This window comes from Physella acuta, unplaced genomic scaffold (genome assembly GCF_028476545.2).
Source record: "Physella acuta isolate Inbredline_101_S28 unplaced genomic scaffold, ASM2847654v3 ptg001328l, whole genome shotgun sequence".
NCBI classification, from domain to species: domain Eukaryota; kingdom Metazoa; phylum Mollusca; class Gastropoda; family Physidae; genus Physella; species Physella acuta.
In genome coordinates, this window is record NW_026732843.1 from 1,050,376 (window position 1) to 1,065,146 (window position 14,771).

The 14,771-nt window shown below is 35.4% G+C and overlaps 1 protein-coding gene across 1 annotated transcript; it reads right to left on the reverse strand.

Moving 5' to 3' along the window:
* Window positions 1–501: 501 nt before the first annotated feature.
* Window positions 502–14,531, reverse strand: LOC131958452 (structural maintenance of chromosomes protein 1A). Its single transcript, XM_059323510.1, has 28 exons — window positions 14,261–14,531; window positions 13,742–13,818; window positions 13,428–13,574; window positions 13,102–13,250; window positions 12,618–12,786; window positions 12,258–12,470; window positions 12,087–12,172; window positions 11,943–11,991; window positions 11,653–11,769; window positions 11,247–11,461; window positions 10,917–11,052; window positions 10,649–10,726; window positions 10,275–10,486; window positions 9,247–9,409; window positions 8,569–8,627; window positions 8,085–8,280; window positions 7,704–7,772; window positions 7,364–7,497; window positions 6,968–7,089; window positions 6,712–6,797; window positions 6,398–6,616; window positions 5,458–5,640; window positions 4,648–4,760; window positions 4,250–4,418; window positions 2,943–3,121; window positions 1,914–1,983; window positions 1,638–1,748; window positions 502–1,456 (listed from the first exon to the last, which is right to left on the reverse strand). The coding sequence occupies exons 1-28, from the start codon at window positions 14,370–14,372 to the stop codon at window positions 1,358–1,360; spliced, it is 3,732 nt and encodes a 1,243-aa protein (XP_059179493.1). The 5' UTR covers window positions 14,373–14,531; the 3' UTR covers window positions 502–1,357.
* Window positions 14,532–14,771: the final 240 nt, after the last annotated feature.

A 14,771-nucleotide genomic window follows, 5' to 3' on the forward strand; every position in this document is an offset into this window, starting at 1 on the left:
GCCACAATATTTTTATTGTGACTAGTGTAGAACGTAAAAAGTGATTTATACAGTTCCCAACCATTCAATGTGAACATAACTTATGTCCGGACTGGTTAATAACAATGAGAGTTAGGTCCCTTGGCATCGTCTCGTAGCTGACTTCCTATTTTACACATTGTGTATGAGAACAGTTCAACAAGTTGTACATGTGCTGAATGCCAAGGTCATTGGTTTACCACAACAGCAGAATGCTAGCATCATTTGTATACCCTCCCATCAAAATTTGTAAAAGGTTGCCTCGACCTTTAAACCATAACTTCCTTGTAATCATGTTTATTTGATCATAATGTAATATTACGTAATGTTTGCTTCTAGGATAGAAAGATAAATCAGGATAACATTTGAATTATTTTAATTTATATTCAAATAAAACAATGATAATCCCTCAATTGTATTCTACATTTGTTTCTAATTTAAATATCCAACCAAACTAAATATTAAATAAACAAACACAACATAACCAGTTTTGTTTACAGTAAAATGTATTGAGTTACATATTAAAATGAACTAAATATGAACAAAATAGAAATGCTAACATTAACCATTAAATTTAAAATCTATATTTACATCAAATGAAAAATTCTGACACAATGAATAAATAGGAGAAAACCAAATCTTCTTAACTTCCAATATAGGAGTTTGAAGACAACAGCTACATACCATACATATGGGTAATGTCCCCTATGGCTATTGGTTAGGACGACTACAACAGAAGAGCAAGCAGGAAAACAGAAGTCAACAAAGTAGTTAAATAGTTTCATTTGCCCTCTAAACTAACATTCATTCCAGTCATTTATTTTGTACTGCTACTTCACCAACAACAACAAATAATCTGAACAGCAGGGATATTTTTTTTAACATTTAAAATTTCATTATTAAAATGTATTTCACATTATATGGGTTTGCTGCTGTTAAAACATGTAAACATAAGATGACATTGATAAGATGACACTGATAATAACTATGCTGACATTGAAAGATGAGTGACTATAATGGTGAGAATAGGTGACCTGATGACAAGTTGACAGAATGTTGTTTATGATATGATGAGGTTAATGAAAGTTGTAATGTCAAGTTATAAAATTCATGACATGACAAGTTATGAATTTTATGACATGCAGATGACAATGATGGCAACAATGACAAGTGTTGACATATTATGACATGAAAATTTGTGATTTTAATAATGACATGCTCATGGAAAGTTGGGCTATTTTTTATGACAATTTGGTGACAAAATATCTTTGATGATAAAAAGAACAAGTTTTGATGAAAATGCATGATAATGACATGTTAATATGATGACAAAAATGAACTATCGAGGGAAATAATTCTCATCATGTTCATGTGCATGTGGGTCAGGGTACTCTGTCAGGTCTAGGGTCATGCTTTTACTGATAACACAATCACCTTGCTGGAAATGGAAATAAAAACTTATATATTTACCATCACTGGAGAAAATAAATATTAAAAAAAAAAAAAATCAAAGACAACTTAGAGTTATTTACATCACTAAGACAGCAAAAAAAAATATTTAAAACTATAAAAATAAAAAATTCTCCAGTAGAAATGTTGAAGATTTTGTGGTGACTGACCTCAGGATAAATACCAATGAGAGCATCAGCTCTGTTGTAGAACTCTTCTTTCAGTGAGATTACAATACACTGGAAACTTTTCCCAGACTGCTCTCTGATGTAGGCTGCCACCTAGGGGAACACAGTACATGTGTTATTAAATCATCTACACTAACTCATGTACACTAATTCATTCACTGGACAATGTATAGAAGAACACAGTAGATGTGTCATTAAATCCTTTACACTAACTCATGTACACTGATTCACTAAACAATGTTAACATCAACAAAATACCTTTCCAATGTTTGTATTGTCCAAGGCTGCATCAATCTCATCCAGTACAAAGAAAGGTGACTGTTGGTAGCTGTAGAAATAACAAAACTAGAACTTACATTTTGGTTACACTACATATTGTTTTACATGGCTAAGTATAATTATATCAATATAGATTTTTCAATCAATCGTAATTATACCACTGCAGTCTTCTTCTTCTTCGTTCTTAATTTTTAGTGTTGCGAGGGATCGAGCCTTATCTGCCAGAGGGTTTGAACTCGAGACTTTTTTTGTAATTTATCAACCATGAGCTTTTGCCAAACTCGACCACGCCTCCAACACAATTAAGGATACGTGTCAACTGGTTATGCGCCATTGAGGCCATTGACTTCGATTTCAGCCTGCTTTTCTTTTTGGATCTGCTTCCATAGCCTTTGTCCAACCAAGAACAAACTACAAGGCAGCAGTTGTTTGATTTTGGAGTTGTCTCTCCTAGAAGAGTGGCTGTCCCCAGCTAACGAGCCTCATCTGCCCGAGGGTTTGAACTCGAGACTTTTTGGTTTAGCAACCATGAGCTTTACCGACTCGACCACGCCGACCCCACCACTGCAGTGAAAGTATGAAACAATAATTTTGTGTTATGTTTCTGAGTGGACAGTGTTTAAATAAAAGAGTTCTTTCATCCAACTTTTAATTTGGCTTTCAGCCTCTGGTTCCATAAAATAGTTTTCAGATTTTGTCACTTGCTAGCTCATACATTTCTTTGTCTGGGCAAATGAAGGGTCAAATGAATGGCTAAGTGCCTACTAAGTCTAGTTGCGTGTGTTAAAAATGGGAATGGACCATCTACAACAGGGAATGGATCGGCTTCAATAGGAAAAAGTGCCAGGTGTAATTGGTAATGGAGCAACTATAACTGGGGACAGACCAGCTACAATGGGACAGACAAGCTATGATGTAATAGACCAACTATGACAGCTACAACAGGACAGACAAGCTATAATGTAATAGACCAACTATGACAGCTACCAGAGTGAAAGTGTACAACACCTGTTGATTGAGAAGAGCAGTGCCAGAGCTGCCACAGTTTTCTCCCCTCCAGACAAGTTGTCCATCTGTCGGAACCTCTTGCCCGGGGCCACACAGTTGTAGTTGATGCCGTCCAAGTACGGCTCTTCTGTGTTCTCTGGGTTCAAAAATGCCTGGGCCGACTGGTTCCTGGCTAGAGACTGGTAACCAAAACATTTGTAAACATTAGCTTAACTCTTTAAGCCCGTAATTATTTTCACGTTTTACCGGAATTATTTTTTTCCCTCATTTTTTTTCAGTACCCCTGCGGCTAAATGACCCATATCTTTTTACCCGTTAATTTAAACCCCACACATTATTGATAAAAATTAATCGTAATTGAATACCCTACACACTGATATAAATTTTAAGGAACTATTAATTTATTGAAGAAAGATAATTACTTAGTTTTAAAGAAGAAAAAATAAAGAGTTGATTTTTTCGTGCAAAAATTACGCTTCTGACAGGAAAATTAATAATAAGAAAAACTTTTCATGAGTTCTTGTTTATAGAAAACGAAAGTACGTCCATTTATCTACAAAAATCATGGATCGGATTAGTCTTAGTATAAATACTTTAATTTTCGTTAATTTTATAATGCGGCGATGTAAACGTTTAGACGCGGCCGCTGAACGGCATTCCGCAGTGTTAAAAAATGCTGTTTTTCGAGTTGTTTTACAAAAAAAATTCTATAAAATACAAAATCAGTCTAACGAGAAAACTACAAGAAGTAAATACAACGAAAAATGGCCGCTCTAGCGTTATCATGACCTAGATTTACGATTAAAAACTTTGATTCCGAAAAACAACGAATTAAATAGAGAAAATTTTATCGGACGCTGGGAGCGTCGTTACGGTATGGCAGGCCGGCGGACCGACCGCTGGGAGCGTCGTTACGGTCTTAAAGAGTTAATGTTGTGTGATATTTGTAAACATTAGCTTAATGTTGTGTGACATTTGTAAACATTAGCTTAATGTTGTGTGACATTTGTAAACATTAGCTTAATGTTGTGTGACATTTGTAAACATTAGCTTAATGTTGTGTGACATTTGTAAACATTAGCTTAATGTGTGACATTTGTAAACATTAGCTTAATGTTGTGTGACATTTGTAAACAGCCTAGTGCTGTATGACATTGTTAACATTACCTTAATGTTGTGACATTTGTAAAATGTGTGACACTTGTAAATATCAGCTAAGTGTTGTGTGGCCAAAATATTTGCAAAAAGAAAATTTCATACAAGATTGTAATTGTAAGCAATGTTAAAAGTATAAAAATTATCCTTACTTTGTAGATTTCATCAATTTTAATGGAGACATGATCAAAACAATGCATGAAAGTGTCATAGCGTTTTTTCCTGATCCTCTCAAATGCTGTTTTAGCAGATTTTGCTCTTCGCCTTGCATTCTCAAACTCTTCCGAGGTTTCTTGAAATCTCTCTTTGACTCCATCTAGCCTGAAATTAAATATATTTTCATTGTTTTATGTTACAAAATAACAATCTCTGACAACTCTATACAGCACAAGAAATACAACATCGAATTTAAACACAAAGACAACATCTAATTTAAACACAAAAATAACATCTAATTTAAACACAAAAATAACATCTAATTTAAACACAAAAACAACATCTAATTTAAACACAAAAACAACATCTGACTCCAGCACAATGTTTGCCTTACTTCTCCATAGCTTTCATATTGGGAGCATTAATTTTCTGTAAAGTGGTCTGCAGATCTGATATTGCTTTGGACATGGTTTGCTGAGCTGCTCTCTCTTCTTCTCCAGAGTCAAGCTAGGGGAAACAAATCATCAACATTTTTGTAATGTGTGTATTGTAGTTGTCCTAAAAAAACTTACAAATGTAATGATTTTCCTATGAGATGGTATTGGTTTTTAGTATTAGTCCAAATGGAAGCAGTTCTTTAAACAATGTGTCCACTTAAAGCAAGCTTCCAACCCACAAGATAGGGTTCGGCGTGGTCGAGTCGGTAAAAGCTCATGGTTGCTAAACCGAAAAGTCTCGAGTTCAAACCCTCGGGCAGATGAGGCTCGTCAGCTGGGGACAGCCACTCTTCTAGGAGAGATAACTCCAAAATTAAACAACTGCTGCCTTGTAGTTTGTTCTTGGTTGGACAAAGGCTATGGAAGCAAACCCAAAAAGAAAAGCAGGCTGAAATCGGAGTCAATGACCTCAATGGCGCATAATCAGTTGACACGTAACGCTTAATTGTGTTGGAGGCGTGGTCGAGTCGGCAAAAAGCTCATGGTTGATAAATTCGAACAAAGTCTCGAGTTCAAACCCTCTGGCAGATAAATCTCGATCCCCTTCAACACTAATAATTAAGAACGAAGAAGAAGAACCCACAAGATGACCACAGTCAACAAAATGACCACAGCCCACAAGACGACTACGACTCATGTCTGTGTCCACTTAATGCAAAAAACCAATCAACAAAATGACCACCTCCCACAAAATGACCCCAACTCACCTCTTTATACTCCTCACTCAACAATGAGTAGTCTATCTCTAGAGCAGCCTCCCTCTCATAGATTGCTTTAGCTCCCTGACTGTTCATAGAGTCCATGGGCGTGTCCTGGCTCCCATCAACAGCATCTCCTTCTGTTATGTCATCTATAGAGCCTTGTCTCATGGGGACCCTGATATCCTCCATCTAAACAGTTCAGCATAACACAAACAAATCAATAAACTTTTCTAACTGTCCTGTGACAATTCAGTATTAAAAAAATTATAAATTTTTAACTAATGGATTAAATGAAGCAGCAAACCTAGCCTCATATTACAACTTTTCACTAAACTTTGTCTGTCTGCCCTCTACTTCACTAATGGATTGAATGAAGCAGCAAACCTAGCCTCATATTACAACTTTTCACTAAACTTTGTCTGCCCTCTACTTCACTAATGGATTGAATGAAGCAGCAAACCTAGCCTCATATTACAACTTTTCACTAAACTTTGTCTGTCTGCCCTCTACTTCACTAATGGATTGAATGAAGCAGCAAACCTAGCCTCATATTACAACTTTTCACTAAACTTTGTCTGTCTGCCCTCTACTTCACTAATGGATTGAATGAAGCAGCAAACCTAGCCTCATATTACAACTTTTCACTAAACTTTGTCTGTCTGCCCTCTACTTCACTAATGGATTGAATGAAGCAGCAAACCTAGCCTCATATTACAACTTTTCACTAAACTTTGTCTGTCTGCCCTCTACTTCACTAATGGATTGAATGAAGCAGCAAACCTAGCCTCATATTACAACTTTTCACTAAACTTTGTCTGCCCTCTACTTCACTAATGGATTGAATGAAGCAGCAAACCTAGCCTCATATTACAACTTTTCACTAAACTTTGTCTGTCTGCCCTCTACTTCACTAATGGATTGAATGAAGCAGCAAACCTAGCCTCACCTTACAACTTTTCAGCAAACTGTGCCTGTCTGCCCTCCTCTGCTCCAGCTTGACCTCCATCTGGTTGATGTTTTTTTGCACTCCAGCGATTTCCTTCTGCTGGACGGTCAGTCTCTTGCGCACCTCATTGATCTCAGCCTCCATGTCGTCCACTTGGGACTTGTAGGTCAGCTTGTTCTGCTTCAGCCTCTCTTGCCGCTGCATCTCCTCTTCTATGATCTGACGGACAAAAGTGGACCAGGTAACTGACCATCCATTTTTTAGGTTCGTTACTTACAAGGTAAGTAGAATTAGGTCTGAATAATTTGACTCACCTGCATTTGACGAGCCTCCTCTTCTTTAACAGTTTCAACTTCCTGTTCGTTATGGTGAACTGTCTCTTGCCACTTCTTCACAATTTCTGTCATCAAAAAAAAAAAAAGACAATAATATATTGGTGGTACACTGAAGAAACTGCATGTAAACAAAAAATTTCTTTAACCAAAATAGATACCAAGGCAATAGCCTACACAGAAGAGTTAAAAACCTGGTGCTCAAGCCAACATGTTTAAAGTGAAAGTTTCTGCCCACCTTCTGTGTCCTGGGATTTCTCACACTCCAGCTGGTTCTCAAGTTTGTGGCGCAGGTTCTCAAACTCCATCCGCCTCCTGGCTCTCTCTTGCTGTGCTCTCAGTTCTCTCTCTTCATAATGCCTGGGTTAAAAATTTTCATTTATTTTATTCAAAATGATGTTTTAAAATGTAACATCACCCAGTACTTTTATGACAATAAAAACCAAATACATTAAATTACAACCCTAATAATTTATCTAAAGAAGTGTTTATTTTCACGAGCCAGAAGATATAAGTAGGGCCTACAAATACTAGTGAAATTCCTAAAAAAATCTAAATTAGTTAAATGAAAATTATCTTATTGAGAGGTGACAATTTTAATATAATAAAACAAAAGAATGTGTTGTGCAATCACCTGATATTAAGAACACCTATAACAGCACAAAAATCTTTGAAAACCGCATCTTCAACACGATTCATTTCATCTCTTAACTGCTTGATGTCCACTTCCCTGGCATCAATGCTTCTCTCAAGCTTCTGTTGGTCAGGCTGCCAATAGAAAGAATCAACATTGTATACAAGCAATGTCTTGTTTCTATTTCATAAACTGGTGCTGTTCTAGTCGACATAATGTGAAGCACCAGCCAGCGCTAGTAGCAAGGGAGAGCACCATATTCAACCCAACCTGTACCACTCACAATTCTGTTTCCTTATTCTATTTATGATAGCACCACACTGAGCACTGTATAACTCACCATAGCTTTCTCAATCTTCATCTGACACTCAGCTATCTGGTTCTCATTGTGTCTTATGGTCCTGTTCCTCTGCAGATAAAGATAACAGCAGATAACTTAAAGTACTAAACACTTGCACTGATGTACCCACTTGAAAACAAAACAAAAACTGGTAAAATTAAAAGTAAGCTATTTAAAAAATTATTGTCGTTGTTCTAAGCAACTTTTCAATTATCCATCTGCCAAATTTAAGTTATTATAATAACAAGATGTTTAATTATTTATTGAAAGTACTTTCCAATGAGATTTTCAAATTTTAACTTTTGAATATGATGAATTTAAGTTTAAAATTTTTCACAGCCACCAAACAGAGTTGACCAGACGAAGTGTCCATAAACTGACCGTGTTCTCCAAGTCTGTGACGCTGTACTTGAGGCGTGTCTCTAGGCCTTTGATCTGTGACCTGATGGTGTTCAGCTCAGATTCCTTCCTCTTCTTCTTCTGCTGCTCCTTCAGCTCCTCCATCAGCTTCTCCTTCTTGGTCTTCAGCTGGCTCAAGCTCTTCTCATCCCACCTCCTGGCCTTGGCCTTCAGGTCACTGGGTACACAAACAAAATGGCAGCATATTATCAATTCTAGCTTGATGATTATTATAGACTAAATATACTATAAATAATATATTACAAGCAAATGTTTTTACATATACCAGACTACAATGTAGATTCAAAAGTTTTGGACTACAACAGATTATAAAGAGAAATGAAAACAGTTGAAACTGTCTCCAATGCATCTAGCAACTAACTGATGTGTGTAAAACTGCTGATAAATGAGTAGTTATGACTAATGTAAGATTTAAGCAGACATGTAAAAGAAACTTGTGAGTTACCTTGCACCACCAGAGATGATACCAGACTTATTGAAGATTGTGCCATCTAGAGCCACAGACTGAGAAGAGAAAAATTATGTTCAATTACATTATGACAAAATAGTGAACTTTATTCAATTTCTTCTTCTTCTTCGTTCTTAATTATTAGTGTTGAAGGGGATCGAGATTTATCTGCCAGTGGGTTTGAACTCGAGACTTTGTTTGAATTTATCAACCATGAGCTTTTTGCCAACTTGATCACGCCTCCAACACAATTAAGCATTACGTGTCAACTGGTAATGCGCCATTGAGGCCATTGACTCCGATTTCAGCCTGCTTTTCTTTTTGGATTTGCTTCCATAGCCTTTGTCCAACCAAGAACAAACTACAAGGAATCAGTTGTTTAATTTTGGAGTTGTCTCTCCTAGGAGAGTGGCTGTCCCCAGCTAACGAGCCTCATCTGCCCGAGGGTTCGAACTCGACTTTTCGGTTTAGCAACCATGAGCTTTACCGACTCGACCACGCCGACCCCTTTCAATTTAAATTATAGGAAAATATTCCTTTTAGATTATAGGAAAATTCTTCCCTTTAAATTTTACGAAAAAAGTTCCTTTTAAATAATAGGAAAATTATTTTATAAAGATAATAATGTACAACAAAAGTGGCATACAATGTGTGAAAGAGTGCTATTCTACAAACCCTTTGTCTCTCAACTCCTCCGAATGCAACACGCCGAGCATCCTCGACAGTCTCACACACTAGAGCGTTACCACAGGCAAACAACAGGGCCTTTTTAATGACAGGTGGATCATAATGGATGACGTCAATCACCAGCTTTACATTCTTTGGGTCTCTGATGTCTCTGGAGGTGACAGTACAAAAACAAGAGCTAGTAACAGAATAAATACCATCTCAGCTAGTCTTGGTACAAAAACAACAGCTAGTAAAAGGACAAATACCAGCTCAGCTAGACCTGGTACAAAAACAAGAGCTAGTAACAGGATAAATACCATCTCAGCTAGTCTTGGTACAAAAACAACAGCTAGTAAAAGGACAAATACCAGCTCAGCTAGACCTGGTACAAAAATAAGAGCTAGTAACAGGACAAATACCATCTCAGCTAGTCTTGGTACAAAAACAACAGCTAGTAAAAGGACAAATACCAGCTCAGCTAGACCTGGTACAAAAACAACAGCTAGTAAAAGGACAACTACCATCTCAGCTAGTCTTGATACAAAACAAGAGCTAGTAACAGGACAAATACCATCTCAGCTAGTCTTGGTACAAAAACAACAGCTAGTAAAAGGACAAGAAGCACCTCATCTAGTCTAGGTATAAAAATCACTATTAGCACAAAAACATCAATAGCTCTGCTAGTGGCATCAAAGCATAGATCTTATAGCCTCCAAATTTAACAGTAGTCAACAGCAACAGAACAATACCAATACTATTTCGGAACCACAATAAAGTGGTTAGTTTAACAATTTTACAATGTAACACTAGTGATCAGTTACAGAGAAACAATGTACCAGAGCAATCATGAATATGTGTTCATAAACAGTAAACAAAAACTCTGGCTTATCTTTCAACATATAACAGCATTGGGTAATAAATTATATTTACTTTGAGACTAATGACTAAGAATTAAAAAGAAATAGAAATGGTAGAAATGTATTTCTATTTCTTTAAATTAACAGTATAATGTATCCAATACTATAAAAAACTACCTTAATTTTTCATTGATTTGCCCCACTTCCAGGTAATCCAAAGGTAAAAATGTCTCCGGCTCAATGCGCTGCTCTTTCATGTACTGAATGCAGTCCTTGGCGGTTTTCTCAGTGTCACAAACAATTGAGTCCATATGCTTGCCTAACACTTTTGTAATGGCAATCTGGTACTTTTTGTGGCTTGGCTCACACAGGTCAATCAGGCGGCCATGCTAGAGAGAGAAAAACAAGGAACTCTTACCTCTTTAAAGTTTAAAACAAATGTACACTAGAAAATTGTGTATTCTCACAAATAACGGACCAGAAATTACTAATTGTTTAACCAATACTTTAAAACACAAAGGGTATTCTACAAAAGTTATTGAAGTACTTACAACACCAGGATATAGGCGCTTCAAGGTGTCAATGAGTTCAGCTTTTCTTGTGGCACGGGAGGACTCTTGCCTGTCCACCTGTTGAAATATAGCTAGTTACAACACGGCCGTATCATTAAACAATTAAATACTTAAACAGCTAGAAGATTAAACATGCAGATTATTAGTTTTTTTCCCTTATACAGTCATATCATCATAGAATTAAAAGCAGGGAGTGATTTGTGAAAATTTAACAGAGTGTAAAAATAAATTATAATCTCATTAGTACTTTAGCTTCTCCCAATTGCATGGTGATACTCTCAAGCTCTCTGTTTATTTCATCAATTCTGTAGGTGGATTCATTCACATCTTTGGCTAGCTCTTGTTCAACTTTCTTTTGATCTTCCAGTGCTGATCGACTGGTCCTACACAAAACAGAACAAAAGTGTTTCATTAGAAGTGTATTGTTCAAGAGATCTTTTAGTGCTTATATATATTTTAATTAAAAAAACAAAGCATAATCAATATACATCATTAAAAAAAGAAAATGAAAGCTGTTTTATCTATATATAGATGGGTTCTGAAATTATAACTGATACAAAATTAGCTGTAATCTTACGTGATGTAATCTTCTAGCTTAGAAACACGATTCTTGTTCTCCTCTAGCTCGTGCTGTTTCTGTTTCAGTTTAGACTCATAGGTGGCGATGTCTCTCAGGCAGCTGTCTAGCCTGTCCTGCTCCATTTTCTGATCTCGGATGATGGCGTCCAACTCCTGCATGTATTCAGCCGCTCGTCTGCCTGCTTCCTCCTTCAACCTGTTGTACTGTTGGACCTGTGGAGATTTGACACAAACTTTACCAGCTGACCCTTTTTGACCCATCTTTACAGCAATTTTTTTAATAAATTATTAGATATCAAGAAAAGAAAAAATTATGGTCAAGATTTAAACTTCAAAAAAATGTAAGTATATATATTTTTTAATTTGTTACTATCGTTTAGTAAACAAATGAGTTTGTATCTTACTTGGCTTTCTTCCAGCTGGAGTGACCTCCCCTGCGACTGAGATTCCTCCTCTAATTCGGCTTCAAAAGCCTTCTGTTTGTGCATCACATCATCAAGCTGCTCTTGGATTTCTGACAACTAAAACATTTCTAGACTTTACATACTAGAATACCACTCAAGTTAAATATAGACTATATATTCATATTACATACAGAGAGAGAGGCTTATGGGACGACAAAACAAGTTCTTATTGGATTTAAATTTATAAATGTATATTAGAAATAAAGAATTGCTAAAACAATGCAACTTACTGTTTGGTTGTGATTTTCATGTTTCTTAATAGCCTGCTTCAGTGATTTTCTAAAAGAAAAGAAAAGAATCATGTATTAAAATCTATATATCTTTGTATGGCATTCAGATAAACAAACAAGGTGGGGAAAAAAAAATCTCCTTACTTAGATGCATCCAGCTTTTTGGTCATGTGAGAGGTCTGCTCCTTAGCCTTAATATACTGTGGTCTTTTCTTGTTGAGACTGGTTTCCTGTCAAATTTTTAAAAATGTTTTGTTAGTTTTTTTATAAATTATTACTCAACAAAACAATTTTTATTCTGTACATTTCACTTACAGATTCTTTGATTTGCTGCTCCAACTTAGCCAAATCTCGACTAATTGTGCCCTGTTCTTTTTTCTTTTCCTTTATCTCAGTTTCAATCTTCTCACGTCTTTTATTTTCCTTTTCAAGTACACGAGTTTTCTTTGCCAGTTCTTCAGATATTTCTTCAATGTCTTTTTCATTGTGAAATAGCTTGAACAAAGCTAGCTCTAGTTGTTTTTCAACCTGATTTATTTCAAGAAAAAAAAATCTCATTTACTATGCTTGCATAAAGAATACAATTTTCAAAAAATTAATCGATATAATAAATTAACAAATAACTGATGTTGTAAGAAGTAAGCGAGCAAGTAATAAATTAACGAATGAACCAACCAGCTGCTCATTTAATCTCTGATAACGTTCCGCCTCCTCCTTCTCCAGCCTAGCCTCCTTCCTTTCGGCTGCAATTCCTTTTTTCTTGTTTAAGTTGAATTGTGTGTCTTCCTCAGCTTTCAACATCTCCGCCTTAGCTCTCTCATACTCTTCTTTCATTTCACCAGATCTAAACAAGAAAAATTCACTTTAATTAGTTTGAAATAAAAATATTTGAAGACAATGTGTTTAACTTAAAATTGGCAAGTTGATTAGCTCATGTTTATCTTAACTCTGAATGTAATAAGTTAAATAAAGCACAGGTGTAAAGTCAACTAATGATTCCACAATGAAGATATTAAATAAACGGAATTGTGAGTTTTCAATGTAAGGAATATTATTAAGATAAACATTGAAGAAACAACAGGATGATTTTTCCTAGTGTTTACTTATAAAGTCTTCAAAATTAATATTTAATTAATATTTTTTTAGATAATATACTTACTTGCAAATATCTTCAAACATTGCTGTCCTTTCCTTTGCATTTTTCATTGCTATACTCTCTACTGTACCTTGAAATACAAGGAAGTTTTTTGCTTTGATCAGAATTCCAATTCTTTCCAGTGCTTCATTATACTGTTGTGATGTCACAGTCTAAAATATTAAAAGTTTTATTAGTTTTAACACATTACAATCTATATAAATATTTTAGTCACTTTCAGACAGGCTACATTCTGTAGTTGCTGAACATAAAGATTCTTTTCCAATTGAACACATAAGTTATGCCTGAATCACCAGATGTATTGATGTAAAGCTACATTTTATGCTTACATGTCCATCAATCCTGTACTCAGATGTATTATTATTGATTATCCTCTGAAAGTGCATCTCACGATCACTATCTTCTTCACCATAAACTGCTGTCACTGTAGCTCGATTTGAAGCCGGTTTACCAATAGGTGCACCATGAATAAGATCCTACACAATAAAGAATGATTAAGACATTATAAAATTAAAATGAAATGAATTATTAATACTGAAATGTTCTATCGGTGGCATCTTTTCTTGTGTACCATACCCATTTTAGGTTTATAAGACAAAAATATATGTACAATGCTACACTTAAGCTGAAAAAAATTTCTTACACCAAGTCTTTTGGAACGGAGGTTTGTTGTTTTTTCTCCCATCACAAAACTGATGGCATCCATAAGATTGGATTTTCCTGCAAAAGAAAGTTAATTTGTTTATACTCAACTAATCAAACATGCTGGGTCTATTAGATCTAGACTGATTTGGCTAGTGTCTAAATTAACTCAAGAGTCATTTGCATTTTCCTGTGAACAAAAATAACAAGGACAGACTTTGGTTAGATTTAACAAGTCTAGCAAAGTTAACATTCATCACAATAAGGGTAATTTGAGCCCATTTCACCCTATTTTTAGCCTTTTTAATGTCTTTTTTTTTTTTTTTGAGTCTTCTGCCTAGCCTAGGCGGCAAAAGCTTCTTTCGACTAGTCACTTCGTAAATTTTAATACAGGTGATACGCATGTATAACTACTATTAAAAGTAATCAATGGCTGTGTAGATCAGGTCCCAAGAGCGTAATTAATGAAGGAGTCTAGATCAATAGATCTAGAAATCTAGTAAAAATCGAGTTAACCTACCTGATCCATTGGGGCCAATGATTGCGGTGAACTTTTTGAAGGGACCGATCTTCTGCTTGCCTTTGTAAGATTTGAAGTTTTCAACTTCAATATATTTCAACATTCCAGGCATTTTTAGATATTTAAGGTCAATCAATATACCAAAATAAAAATGCAAACATTGATATCTGCAAATAGTTTTGGAAAATTAATATATTAATGTGTACACTAAATTTCAGTATCAATTTTTTACCCCCGCCAAGAAGACTTGATGTGTTTATTATTTTACCGGAAGCTCATCTTACACAATTATTGTGAATTCTTAAATGAGTCCAGCTAAGATTTCACAAAATCGTAAATAGAAAATGGGGTGTGGTGTGTAATTTACAAATGATGTATTTGTAAAAGTGGCTGACTTTTGTGACAAAGAGAAGGGAGGGGTTCAGATACTTAGTGTGAAATGAAAAGCATTTTGAACGCAATTTTCAACTAAGAGGGTTATAAAGCATATATTTGTAATGTTGTTTCTCGT

Excerpts from the sequence above, each read along its gene's own strand:
- LOC131958452 (XM_059323510.1), bottom strand. The coding sequence starts at position 14,372 with ATGCCTGGAATGTTGAAATATATTGAAGTTGAAAACTTCAAATCTTAC. Across the intron at positions 13,819-14,260 it reads CATTGGCCCCAATGGATCAG|GAAAATCCAATCTTATGGAT; the intron begins GTAGGTTAACTC and ends TTTCTTTTGCAG. Across the intron at positions 8,628-9,246 it reads GAGGAGTTGAGAGACAAAGG|TCTGTGGCTCTAGATGGCAC; the intron begins GTTTGTAGAATA and ends TTCTCTTCTCAG.